General features: G+C 32.4%; 1 protein-coding gene across 4 annotated transcripts in view; it reads left to right on the top strand.

The window, feature by feature from the left end:
- Positions 1–15,078, top strand: part of ATF7IP (activating transcription factor 7 interacting protein) — a 119,191-nt gene that overhangs the window by 97,097 nt on the left and 7,016 nt on the right. For all 4 annotated transcript variants that reach the window (XM_058558721.1, XM_058558720.1, XM_058558719.1 and 1 more), the window contains 3 exons: positions 4,004–4,068; positions 11,928–12,006; positions 14,091–14,246. In XM_058558721.1, the coding sequence (XP_058414704.1) occupies positions 4,004–4,068; positions 11,928–12,006; positions 14,091–14,246 (300 nt within the window). The remainder of the gene's footprint in view (positions 1–4,003; positions 4,069–11,927; positions 12,007–14,090; positions 14,247–15,078) is intronic.

Genomic DNA, 15,078 nt, shown 5'->3' with positions numbered 1-15,078 from the left:
AATTAACATCTGGGATATAAGAGTAAATCTGAAATTTTATATAAAAATGCAATTACTATTAATATTAGTATTTAAAATTTAAATGTTTGCACAATACAATAGCAGTATTTTTTAGCATTATCTACTATCACATTATTCCTCAGACACTCTAATTCATGTTTACAACACTAAAAGATGCTTATTTTTAATTGAGGTTAGTGATCGAGCAAGATTTTGAGTGATTACTTCATTTTTCTCTAATTTCTTTTTTTTCTAATCCTTAGTATTTTTTAGTATGTCAGGTAGAAGATTTATCGTGGACATTGTTTTATGTGATTTTGGAGCTTTTCCTCTTTCTAAAATATTGAGCCTAAGTTGACATTGTTTTTAATTCACGGTCACAAGATAAGATATATTCTTAAATATAGAACTTTTCTTGAAAGACCATGGCCTGAAAAGAAAGAAATAAAAGATTTTGTTTAATGTTATGAATGCTAGTACCTTAAATACTTCTACAAATATCAAATTATAATGTAATTTCATTGTTCTGTTTTCAAAATTTTTATGAACTTTGTTGACATACAGGGTATATTTTTCCCAAAGTTATCTAGCTAATGCGCTAGTCATAATAAGTGTCAGTCTGTTTTGTATTTATTTATTACTTGATTGTTCTTAATTATTTTTGTATGTAAATTAAGTTTTCACAATCATTATTAATTAGTACATTATTCTACTTCTGTAATAATTTACATTTATACTTACACTTAAAATTTTATATTTTAGCATATTTATGTAACACATTTATATGTACTTTAATATATAAATTACATTAAGGAGATCTTCAAGTTCTATTTAGAATGCTTACCTACATTTGAAAGTAAATTATTAGGTGTTAACCATAAATGTGAATGACAGGCTTTGTTTGTGTGTTGTTCATAATGTTAATTAGAATTAGATCCTATGAGATAATATGTTCTTTGATCCTGTATAATTTCAGGGGTGCCATAAATGACATTAAAGTAGGCATTTAGTTATTTAGGCTTCCCAAAACCTAAGCTGAAGCCAGATAGCAAATTTTAGCTGAATATAAAGGTTGAAGCCAAACTTTTAATACATCCCTAATGTGATAAATTACTTAGTTATATAATTACAGTTTTTTAAGTCCTATACTCATGTAGGTATTATTGACTTAATGAGAACATATGCTCTCTAGACCTCATGCATTTGTATATATTTTATTATAGATCATATATCCCCACTTAGTAAGTCAGTCTTTTATGTCTGTTGTAAAGTAAAAATCATCCCAGAGACCACTTGGAAGTTTAGGGCTAAAATTATAGCTAATTCCATTCATTCATGAAATATTGAATGTGCCTGTATTGTTCTAAAATCCTGCAGACACAGAAATGTACAAAATAGTTGCTATTCTCACCAAGTTCACAATGAATTAGGGAACTTGGCAGTTAAATAAGTAATTAATTATAAATATAATGAATATTAATATATATAGGTTTCTGTGAGAGGATATGGGAGATCTGGAAAGATAAGAGATAATGAATGGAAAAATGGTGGGAAATCGGGTTAAAGGATTTTTGCAGAGAGGAGTGTGACATTCATGAACACTGGCTGTAGTGAGGGGAATGGTTTGGAGGGGATAAAAATGGAGTTAGGGAGACCAGGTAGGAGGCTCTTGTAGTGATTTAGATGAGAAGGTAGTGTTGTAAAAATGATGTACAAATTTTACATTCCATTCTTTTTCATACAATTATCCAGCACCTACTAAGGGACATTATTAATTGGCACTCCTGTAAAAAACCCTTTTATGACTCTGGTAAAAATGCAATGTAGGTTAAAAGTGACAATATCTTTTAAGAATAATGAGATAGAGATGTTTCCCAAATGGTAGAAAGATTTTGAGGTACGATTTCTGATTTCATACCCTGACCAGTTTTATTGACTGATAGATTGATATATAACTTTTTACTTTCAGACGTCATCTAAAGTAGATATTATAGTAAAAGAGAACAAAAAGGATGCAGTGAAACTGTAAAATGTTACATTAAGAACCAAGAAAAATGTCTGTAATAAAGGGGCAGGGGGTGTTAATTGAAAATCTAGATTAAGGAGTATTATTATAGTTCTCTGAATAATTAAGTCTTAGCCCTGAGACAGATCAAAGAGAGAATCATACTGGATAACAAATCTCTCATAGTTATTTAAAAATTATATATATGTATATATATATATTTGCGTGTGCATATGTGTGTGTATAAGAATATGTATATATATGACATTTTATTAGGCAGTCTAAATCTTTCCTGAATCTTGAGGCGTTTTATATATGAGGATATTTCAACAGAAAATAAAAATGAAGCTCCCTCAACTACTTTTCATCTGAGGTTATCTTTTATTTTCATTTGAAAATGAAAATGAGTTTCAAATCCAAATGAGTGTGTTCTAATATTGTATATAAAAAACTTTGGTAGTAAATCACTGATGTTTTGGTAATGTCATCAGTGTATTTTAATACCCTACTATGTAGGATCAGTAACCTGGAATTAGTTTTTTATTAAGTAGTATTTTAGGAACTTCACAGTCCAAAACATGCTGATTCATTATAAATGAAGTAATTTTAAGATTTTTTTTTAAAAAGTAAATAATATCTTAGTATATTCTTCCTACAAGAAGAGCTAAGATAATTTAGATAGGGAAAAGTTGTAAGGGCCTCATCTATTTCCCTAGCCTGGAAAAACTATTTTTTAACAGGTAGATGTTTATCTTGATTTTTTTGATGTACGGGTTTATATATGTATATGTGGAAATACATTGTTCTATCTCCTGTTTCTTATTTTTATTTTTTTGTGAGGAAGATCAGCCCTGAGCTAACATCCATGCTAATCCTCCTCTTTTTGTTGAGGAAGACTGCCCCTGAGCTAACATCTATTGCCAATCCTCCTCCTTTTTTTTCCCCCTCTTTTCTCCCCAAAGCCCCAGTAGATAGTTGTACATCATAGTTTCACATCCTTTTAGTTGCCGTATGTGGGACGCCACCTCAGCATGGCCGGAGAAGCGGTGCGTCGGTGCGCACCCAAGATCCGAACCCACACCGCCAGTAGCAGAGCGTGCACACTTAACCACTAAGCCACGGGGGTGGCCCCTCTCCTGTTTGTTTTTGTTTTTTTTTTTAAGATAAATGGTTTACTCTATGTGTTTTGAAGATTTACAAATGAAGAGAATGCCATACTTTTACCAAAAAGGTTTTTATCTACAGAAAGCAAGGATGAGATGTTTCAATATTAGAAAACTCCTGTTAATGTAATTCACTACATTACCAAAGAGGAAAAGCTAAATAATTACCTCAGCAGATGCTAAAGACATCTGATGAAATTTAATACTTTCTCTTAGAAACTGAGGCAGAAAAACATACTTGGTTTATTTTCTGTGCTGTTCCAGAAGTAACTTTCATATGGATGTATGTATGTTGTATATGTGTGTGTGTGTACCATGAACTCAGTACAGTTTAGTTGAAAAATGATTAAAAGAAGAAAAATCATCTGTGATTGAACTGAGATTATGCCTGTATATTTTCTCAGAATCACTCAGAATTACAAAATGTTTGTAACTATTTTTCTAATGAATTTATTACATTTTTGCTATGTCATTAAATTTTTTTCTCCAAAAGTATATAGTGTGGAAGAATTATATTTTATTTAACCATTCACTCATGTTAGAACATTTAAGTTATGTACATCTTAAATTATTCCCTGAGATATTCCTTAGAATAGAGTTAAAGTTTCTGGGTCAATGGGTATGTGAAATTTTTTGATCCTTGTTTTGATTTGCCCTTTCGAAAGCTTTTATAACAGTGGTCTGTGAAAGAGTCCATTTACGTATGTGACATGTTGACAGGCAAAAAGAAGAACTGGAGAAAATGATATGAATTATTGTATATAAAGCAAGCCAACCTTTCACATTTTGTAGGTGCTTTTAAAAATGACTCTGACTTTTTTTTTTGACTCCTCAGAAAACCAGACAAGCAAAACAATAGATGCTTCTATTAATAAGAAAGCAGCTGATAGCACATCACAGGTAAGATTTTTACTTCTGTTTCAAAGTAAAATTTTAATTACAATCCACAAGAGAATGGTTTTCCATCAATATTGTTTGATACAATGAAAGTTATTCTATGTCTATTTTTTACAAATGTCCAAAGATTTCCAAAGAGCTTCTCTGCAACATTTGAGAAGAATTGAGTTTCTTTGCTTAGTAATTCTCTCAGAGATAATATTAGTTTATTAGATTAACTAAGTGCTTGGATTGTATAATTGACAGTCTAGTTATTTGCCTTCATATAGTGTAAAGATTCAGTCTGCACATGTAACGTCCTTCTGGCCCATCTTGTTAAGAGGGTCTCACTGGCTTACCCCCTACCCCCCAACACATATACAGAGACACCATTTTAGTTTCTTCAAAGCTGATTAGAAATAGCTTTTTGGAAGAAAATCTTGGTCTTTCTGATAGCTTATTAGCACTTTGCCAGTCTTGGTACTTTTTCATGTTACATCTTAATCACCCAGGCATGGAGTAGCTACTTTTTTCCTATGTTAACAATGTTCTTCCTTCTTCTTTCCCTGTATAGCTTTAGATGTAATAGATTTCATTAGGTAATAGACTTTCATTAGGCGAAGTCATTAGGTTGTTGATAGTTTTATTATATTTTCTTCTCATCCTCTTAATCATTTCAAGAAACTCATATATTTTTCCTAGAAAAACAAAAAGTCTTGAATAAGCCAGGCATGAATAAATGACATAAATTTTAAAACAAAGGCATAATAATCTTTAATTATGTCTGTTTTCCTTTAAAATGGACCTTTGACCAAAGCTAGATATACACCATGGTTTATAGATCAAATTAAAGCTGTTAGAAATATTTTATTTCTTACAAATTTTAGCAATCTTTATATATGATATTAAACTTAAAAGTTGTGATTGTTTCTGAGGATGTCTTATGTATTATAGCTATGTTTCAATTAAAAGTAATGGAGTACTTTGCTTTTTGAAAGACGTGGTATAGAAAATGTTAATATATTCAGTGATTTTCATGTGATATTTATAGGAATTCTAGCTTTACTTTATAAAGTAAACGTAAATGAACAATTTACAAACGTCTTTATTTCTCTCAGTGATATTTTTGTTTGGACAAGCTAAGTAACATTTTCAGGACAGGAAAATGGACATTATAATGGTGTTTCCTCATCTTATAAATGGTGAAAGAGTGATAGAAATGGTGATAGAGTTAGAAATACTGTCTAATAGGGTAGCCACTAGTAATGTGTAGCTATTCAAATTACAATTAAATTTTACTTCCTTTGCTATAGTAGCCCCATTTCAAGGCTCAATAGCCACATGTGGCTAGTGACTACCATATTGGAAAAGACAGATACAGAACATTTTCATCCTTGTAAAAGGTTATATTGAGTTGCTGAAATGCAGTGTATGTAATATCATAAACATTTAAGTGAAATTAAAATTGATATAAAAGTTGCTCTACTTTTAAAATTCATGAAAAATAATAAAATAAAATAATATAAAATCCAATTATACCTAGCTGCTTATTATATTCTAGAAAATCTAAAACATCATGTACTACTTCACACATCATAGGTTTTAGAATCTAAAATATTTTACTTTACATTGTACTGTATAACTGACATATTTGATAAAACAACTTGTACCAATCAATCCAAAAGTCACCTGAAACAGTAAGTAACTGCATCAGACAGCAAAAAGACAGTACAACCAAATATTAAGCTCTTAATGGATATTTTATTTGGCTTAGAGGAAGAGGAATTCAGTACCATCTTATGAAAAACATACAAGCAGTTTGACTAGGCAGCTAACCTGTGAAAGTAATGCCTTGTCAAAAATAGCAAAATTTCAGCTTTGAACAAGTGCTAGTTATGAATGTGAATAATAAATATAATATGCAAGTTTTATTATATAATGAGAAATCGTTATGGAAATATACATGTGCCGCCAATTATAAATCCACGCTTTGCTAGTTTGACTTTTGTGGTACAAATATAATTTATGTCATTGTGCTGAATATCTTCATTAATGTCATGCTATTGGTCTTTTGAAGATATATTAAGAAATTACATACTAGCTTTCTACCCAATATGTCACTTACTAGCAAATAGAAAGTAATGTGAAATAGGTAGACTGTGATTTTTTAGAATGTCACTTTCTAAGTACACGTGGCTAACTTCTTTTTTCTGTGCCAAATCTTACTTAGTTGTACTTCTGAATGCTTTAAGGCTAGCATAGATTAAGAGGAATCTTGGATGGCTTGTATGGAAATGATTGTTGTTCAGTCATGCCTAATTAGGAAATAATTAAATATGTAAACTATTTTTTTTTGTGGTCCTTGAATGAAGATTTCTCAGATGTCCCCCAAATAAGTATTTATTAGCATATTTCATATAATGAATTATTATTACATATTTTATCCATATATTTCATATGTACATTATTAATATATTTCATATGGTGAAAAGTAAACTTATTAATTTATTTAAATTATCAGCATACATTGTAAAACAGCGTGGCATTCTTTTTATGCTTCTATCTGTAGTTATATTGCTGTTTGAGGAACTCAGGCTCACCCTCAAGGTTGCCGATTTGTTAGAAGGACTTATAAGACCCATAGCAGGTTATACTCATGGTTATGGTTTACACAGCAAAAACGTAGAGAGCAAAAACAACAGGAAAAAGATATGTACCAAGTGGCGTTCAGAGAGGTCAGGCACAGGCTTCTAAATCCTCCCCTGGAGGATTGCACAGGATGTGCTTTCTCTCTGGTTATTAACTGCAGGGACATGTGCCAAGAATCTCTGCCCAGAGAAGCCTGTTTGAGTCTCAAGGTCAGAGGTATTTTAGAGGGCTGGTCATATAGCCACGTCTTTCTGCGTAACCAATCATGGCAGTCACAACTCAGGACCCCAGCAGTGAAGCCACGTGTACATCATCAATCTTAATGTTTGTGCACATCAATCCTGACAAGCCAGTATGACATAGTCCATTATTCAACTTATGCATAAGAAAATTGCAAATCGTTAATGTAAACTTTCCAAGGGCTGCATTCCTAGTAGCTAACCAATCCTCTATTATAGTTTCAAATTCCCTTGGAGAGATGTGCAGGGAGTGGACAACCAGGTCTTCTGTGTTAACTTTCTTCGCAATTGTTGAAGTGCTCTACTCTAGCCTTTCAAATATGTTCTTGTTATTTGTTTCACTGCAAAAAAAAAAAACCTACAAAGCCAATATCTTTGCTCTCTTGAAATTTTCTTAGTGTTCACCTAATGAGAGTGGCCATTGGAGAATGACACATGATTAGATAACTTTTTAATAAAATAAGTTCTTCGTACAGTCATGCATCGTTTAACAATGGGAATATGTTCTGAAAAATGCATTGTTAGGCGGTTCCATTGTTGGATGGTTTCATCGTTGTGTGAGCGTCATAGAGTGTACTTACACAAACCTAGATGGTATAGCCTACTACACACCTAGGCTTTGTGGTACTAATCTCATGGGACCACTGTCATATATGTGGTCTGTCATTGACCAAAACATCATTATGTGGTGCATGACTGTATTAAAACCTATTTGACACAACTTTTTTTTTTTTGGATAGTTTCAAGTTGAGAACTTCAGTAATATGTGTAAATGCAGATATGAACATGTGATGTCTCTGATTAGATAAGTATTCTCAGAAATAATGTCAGAAAAAATGTAAAGATACATAGATATGTATATGTGTCTGTTTATGAATCTGCACCTAGTGGCATAGAAATAATCCTAGCTCTAGAGTCAGACAACCTGGCTCCTGTCACTTAATAGTGGGTAACCTTTGGGCAAGTTATTTAACGCCTTGGACTTCTCACTTTTAAAATGTAGCTAATGCTGGTACTCATCTCATAGGATTATTATAAAGATTAAATTTGTTAATGAATATAAAAGATTTATCACAGATCCTGATAGGAATAATGCTGGCTATCATGATTATCTTATAATTGCTATTAATACCTATTGAAATAATTACCAATTTTATTTCTCAAGAAGAAAATATAGCCAGGAAACTACCTGTAGTATATGATAATAGATATATTAGTTAGGTTATGATCAAGAAAAATAGAATTCAATAGATTAGATCATTGATTGTAGACCTTTTTGTCCTATTATACATTATACATTATAGAAAAATATGCACTTTTATAATAGAACATCAAAACATGAAATGAAAACAACAAAATTAATGGGAGAATAGACAAATTGACCCTTTTATCATTATTAAAGTTTCCTTCTTTGTGTCTCATCAATATTAACATCGTCACGGCAGCTTTTTTGTGCTTACTTTTTTTCAGTCTGTTTGTATCCTTGTATTTAAAGTGAGTATCTAGGAGAAAAAATAGTTATTTCTTGATGTGTTATCCCAAATAACAATCCCTACATTTTGATAGGAAATTTCAGTCCATTTGCAGTTAGTATAATTATTAATATGGTTGTATTTAGGTCTGATGTTTTGTAATTTTAAAAATTTGTTTCATCTTTTTTTGTGTGTGTGCTTTTTTCCTACTTTGTGTTAACCTTTTTATTTCTTTTTAAGTCTTCTATCTTAATGCTTCTGTTGCTTTTCTAGCTGTATGGGTATTACATGTTTTTTTTTAGGGTTTGCTCTAGGGTTTACAATATGTATGTAAATTGTAAAGTTATTTCATTATTCTTAGAGTTAATATTGAATGAATTAGTGGCTTGCCGCTGTATATTTATATATACCCCCTACTGCTCTTCATTTTCTTATTACATTCTTGTTTCCATATGTATTATGGTCTTACTTTCACATATATTGAATGTGTGAAATAGCATATGTAGATGCTACAGATCTATACATTTGTTTTTAACTTTTGCCTTAGAATGTCATATGTCTTTTAAAGAAATTAAGGAAAGATATATTGTCTTTATGGGGCCGGCCTGGTGGCATAGCGGTTAAGTGCGCGCACTCTGCTTCAGCGGCCCAGGGTTCGCAGGTTCGGATCCCAGGCGTGCACAGACACACCGCTTGTCAAGCCATGCTGTGGTGGCGTCCCATATAAAGTAGAGGAAGATGGGCATGGATGTTAGCCCAGGGTCAATCTTCCTTGGCAAAAAGAGGAGGATTGGCATTGGAAGTTAGCTCAGGGCCGACCTTCCTCACAAAAAGAAAAGAAAAGATATATTGTCTTTAATATTTATCCTCATATTTACTTTTTTGGTTCCCGTTATTTTCTGTAAATCTGAGTTGGCATTTCCTTTCAAACTGTAGAATTTTCTTACAGTGTAGATCTGCTAGTGATGAGTTCTCATTTTTTGTATATCTAAAAAATGTACTTTTTTCTGTTTAGCCTTCTTTTTTCAAGGAGAGCTTTATTGTATATAGAATTCTTAGTTTATAGGTTTTAAAAAAATTATCAGCCCTTTGAGTATATTGTTTAAATGTTTTCTTGATTCCATAGTTTCTGATCAATACTCAGCAATAACTCTTTGCTCCTCTGTAACATGTAATTTTCTCTCATTGTTTTCAAGATTTTCTCTTCATTATCGTCTTTCAGTAGTTTGAGTAGGATGTGTGTAAGAGTAGGTATATTTAGTTTATCCTGCTTGAGGTTCATTGAACCTCTTGGCTTTATAAATCAATGTTTTCATCAAATTTGGGAAGATTTTGGCCATTATTTCTTAAAATAACTTTTTCAACCCCATTCTTTCTTTCCTTTCATTTACAGTTTTGCTGAACTGTTTCTTTTTATTGCACAGGTCTCGGATCCTTTTCATATTTTCTTCTGTTTTTCTTTCTGGAAAATTTCTATTGATCTAGCATCAATTTCCCTGAGTCTTTTCTGCCACCTACAATCTGCTCTTGAATCTACTTAGCTAATTTTTATTTAGTAATCATACTGTCAGCCCTAAAATTTCTGTTCTTATTTCTTTAGTTTCTACTTGTGAGATTTCTTATTTGCTCATTCATTAATATCATGTTTTCCTTTAATTCTTTGAACATATTTTTAACAGCTGTTTTGAAGTCTTTGTTGAATTAAACATCTGGCTCTGCTTGGAGTTGTTTTCTGTTGACTATCTTTTGTCTTTAGTTGAGTTCTACTTTACTGGTCTTTGCATGTTTGTCTAGTAATTTTTGGTAAATTTAAAATTTAATGAATTTTGAAAAGTGGACCATATAGATATGTTGCAATGAGTGAATTCTGTTGCATTCTTCAAGGATTTAAGAACTTTTACTTTGGATTTTACAGATTAGTTGTGTTAGTTAACAAGTCATTTTCTATGAAGTCATTATCATAGACAGGTTTATAATTGTAAGATTTAGTATTACATCAATATCTTCAGATTGGGCCTGAATTTTCTAACATCAAGAAATTATTTTCTTTAATTTCACAAAATTTGAGTTTTGCAGATGAAAATCTTAATCATAGGAGTTGATCTCAGTATATCATAAAGTAATTATGATTAGCATTTATTAAGCAGTTACCATGTGTCATGCTTGGTGTTAAGGTCTTTGTATACATATTTGGATTAATCCTCGTAACAGACTCCATATTCAGATTTTGGAAATTGAGGAAATTACCTTTTAATATAAATTCACATAGCTAATAAGTTCTGGAAGTAAAAGATGCACTCAGTCTTTTTGACTTAAAGATCATGTTTCTTTAGGTCTATGTTGTATTTCTTTCCCTTTTTGTTGCTATTATATAGGTTAAAATTTTTTTTTTTTTTTTTTTTTTTTTTTTTTTTGTGAGGAGATCAGCCCTGAGCTAACATCCGCCAATCCTCCTCTTTTTTTCGCTGAGGAAGACGGCCCTGGGCTAACGTCGGTGCCTATCTTCCTCCACTTTATATGGGACGCCGCCACAGCATGGCTTACCAAGCAGTGCGTCGGTGCGCGCCCGGGATCCGAACCAGCGAACCCCGGGCCGCCGCAGCGGAGCGTGCGCACTTAACCGCTTGCGCCACCGGGCCGGCCCCTAGGTTAAAATTTTTTTAATTACATTTCTAATGATTTTGGACAATGGTTGACATGGTCAAATTGGATATTAGTTAATATTACAGCACACCATATCCTATCATACCATACCGTGCTTTAGGGAAAAAAATAGATTTAGGTTATTTTATGTAACCCAGTTTTAGCTTTAAAGTTGCCTTTAGTGTTTTTTGTGAATTAATATTGACAGTTTAGTGTAGGATTGGTCAACATTTTAAATGTTGGAAAATGAATGTTTCTGTTTAATCACTTATCACTTAAAGCCCCTGTTAACTTTAATATATCTATGACAGTTTAAAAAAAAAAACTCCTGGGGCCGGCCCCGTGGCTTAGCGGTTAAGTGCGTGTGCTCCGCTACTGGCAGCCCGGGTTCAGATCCCGGGCGCACACCGACGCAACACTTCCCTGGCCATCCTGAAGCCACGTCCCACATACAGCAACTAGAAGGATGCGCAACTATGACATACAACTATCTACTGGGGCTTTGGGGGGCAAAAAAAAAGGAGGAGGATTGGCAATAGATGTTAGCTCAGAGCTGGTCTTCCTCAGCAAAAAGAGGAGGATTAGCATGGATATTAGCTCAGGGCTGATCTTCCTCACAAAAAAATAAATAAATATTTAAAAAAAAAAAAAAACTAAAATTTCTTGTGAAAATATTTCAAAATTATTTTTTACATGGCAGATGTTTAGCTCATGAGTATCCTGTGGTCTTTTATCTGACAAACTCTCTTTCTTTAGGTAAAACCATTTAGGGGTCCAGATTGAACCAGGCTACTCATTATCTTCATTTTCCCCCAGTATTTCATTTTCCTTTATGTCTGCCAGAGTTTCCTTTGCATAATGCAGAAGTTTTGTTTTTCAGAGTGGTAAAGCCACAGGCAGTGATTCAGGAGGTGTCATTGATCTCACAATGGATGATGAAGAGAGTGGAGCTTCACAAGGTACTTAAATATAAGTAATTGTGCTAAAGAATGCTTTGATACCATTTTTTCCTCTTAATCCACTATAATATTCAATGAAGACAGATCTCTACAGCGTCATGCTTGGTGTATTTGTATCCCTTTTAGTATGACAGTTTTTTTAGATTAGAGTTAAAAAATAGAAATCAAATCTTGAATGAATATGAACAAGGCATAAAGGAAAACAGAGCAATTAGGAGACTATTTAACTTGTGGGTTACCTTTCTTTTTATATCTATTTCACTTGATCCTTGCAACAACCTTGTAATGCCCATTTTAGAGTTGAGGGTAGATTCAGAGAGTGGGAGTCAGTAAGGGATCTGGGGATCAAATTAAATGTTCTTTCTGTGTGTGTGTGCGCGTGCGCATGTGCGCACACACATGATAGTTTTAAGTGTGTATATATTTAATTTTGGTTATTTGAAATAATTTCCTTTATTTAGTGTTATATAAATAAAAATGAAAGTAATGTTAAAAAGCATGCAAACCCAAAATCCTCAATATTATTCTGAGTTGCAGTATTTAGAAATTGTATTGGATAGATATTAACCAATATTTCCAATTATTCTTCTGCAGTGTTAATAGGTGTTCTATGAATAAAAAGTTCAATGTTAAATATGCTTGGGAAATGCTGAATTAAACAAAATTATGAGTTTTTTTCTTAATACAGACTTCTCTAAGCCTTTATTATGCTAATTTATAATGTAATTCTTCAAGAATGATTCAAGATATAAAGTATTTCTCAGACTTATTTGACTGCACAAAATAATTGTTCACAGACATTATCTGTAAAACTCTGTGATAATTATATAAGACTTGTGGGAAATCTAGTCAGATCAGGTGATAAGTTAATTATTACCTTAAAGACATTAAATTTTTTAAAAACCTAAAGATTTGAAAAATTGTATTTTAGTATATAAGATAGTTCAGTTGGTTTTAGGACAATAAAACTAAGTAGCTATACAGTTGATTCTGTGACAATAAAGTCAATTTTTTTGTATAAAACTGATGTAAAATTAGAAGATTTATGCCATCATTTGTCAGCGTTGAGTTCATATTAGTATGATTATTCTTAAAAAGTTTCAAATTATCTGTATTGCTTTTATTATTTTTTTACAAACAAGTCTAATTATAATGAATCTCTAGAGGACAGAAATAAATACAGTTTATTTTTGAGAGGAGACAGGTAGGGCTGATTCTGAATAAAAAAGTAAAGTAACCAAAGTTTGTTAGCAGAGTTCTTGCCCTTTTCCTTTCTAGTGTCCTTGCCTCGTGGGGTCTCTTTCCATTGTCCCACCTTGAATGTATCGTAAATTCTCCCATTCTAAAGTGCATTGTTCTCCATCAGCACCCAATCAAAGTAACAGTTGCTAAAGCCTTAAATTTTCTTTACATTTTAGTGAGGAATTCCATAGGACAGAAGTCAATGGGGATCATTTTGGTTAGAAGGTCTTTTGCCTTACACTCTTTATATTATGCTGTATAGTGGTTACCTAGTTTTAAGGGCTTTTTCTGAGATGCAAACATTTATTTCATAGGCTGTTGGAGACCTTTCTTGAGATTAGACACTCTGTGTGTATTTTATTTTAAAGACTGCATAGTGTAGATAAGCAACCATCTGTGTTATCAAACAAAAGAACCTAAACAACAACAGATTAATTGGAATTCAAGATCACTGGTAAAACTCACCATTTTATAGGTATTTGTCTAGGGGAATGTCCTTGCTATATATACATAGATATATATAAATGTAGGAAATGAAATTATTCTGATTGACATGATATTGTATTGAGTTCACAAGTAGGATTCTTTCATGAAAAACAAACAAAATGTAAAGCTGTATTTCTGTACATGTGAATTAGAATATGTGATAGAACCAACAATGAATTATTTAAGGTCCTGACTTGGTTTTCAAATTGGCAGAAGTACACATAATTAAAATAGAAATTATTCTCTTAGCGGTAAATGTGACTGAGTGACAGAAGTAAAATTCACAAATAAAGCAAAAACCTATATTTCTGATTATCTTCTATCAATAATCGTAGTGTCTCACTTTTAATTAACAGAACCTAAAAAGCTAAATCACACTCCTGTGTCAACCATGAGTTCTTCTCAGCCTGTGTCTCGACCGTTGCAACCCATCCAGCCAGCACCACCTCTTCAACCATCTGGGGTGCCAACAAGTGGACCATCTCAGACAACCATACATTTACTACCTACAGGTAAACTTGCTGAATTATTGAGCTGAAGCTTTAGTTTTGCTTCCAGTGAAATGTGACTATGGAATTGAGTGGAATGGAAAGATTAGACAGAAAATTAAGAATAATCATTGCTATTTAGAAGACAGTATGTCTTTTTGAATGCAGTATGACTTAGTTTTGTTGACCCTCTTATGTAGCAGCACTGATACAGAATGATTATAAAGAAGACTTAAACTATATATGTCTTTGTTATCTGCCACTGTAAAAAGCAGAAATGAATATAGTTTCTCTGGAAGGGATGGATGTAATGATTCATTCTGATTGTAACCAAGAAGTGATCATTGATTGATCAAACAGGTATTTTTAAATGATTTTTAACTTGAACTAGTTTTAACTGGTCTAACACTACCATCAGAAAATATGCGCTATTATTTTACTTGCTACCTCTCAAGAAGCTGTAAATCAGACATTTTCAAGTTGTAGCCTGTATTTCCTAAACTGTTTGGAAGCCAATCAAGACAATTTGTCTTCTTCATAAAATAACCCATTGCTTGCAGATTTATCTGCAAAATACTTATGTAAGTACTCATTAAGGAAAACTTTGAGTTGACATGAAATTTTATCCAGTGAAATTAAAATGACCGTCACCTAAGTTAGGTAATTTAGAAGGAAATATCATTATGCAATCCCATGTGCAGTATGGATAATAAAATGGATAATAAAGAGATGAAGAGAGAAGTTTTCCTCCTTGTATACGTCCCCTTTCTAAAGGTTCACATTGAAAGTTAGAATATGTAAAGACTAAGGAGTCTTTAGTAAAGAACCTTTTTATCTTTGTTATAGCCAGTGTTTA

Source organism: Diceros bicornis, chromosome 17 (genome assembly GCF_020826845.1).
Source record: "Diceros bicornis minor isolate mBicDic1 chromosome 17, mDicBic1.mat.cur, whole genome shotgun sequence".
In the NCBI taxonomy this organism is placed as follows: domain Eukaryota; kingdom Metazoa; phylum Chordata; class Mammalia; order Perissodactyla; family Rhinocerotidae; genus Diceros; species Diceros bicornis.
This window is presented reverse-complemented; position numbering and strand designations above follow the sequence as displayed.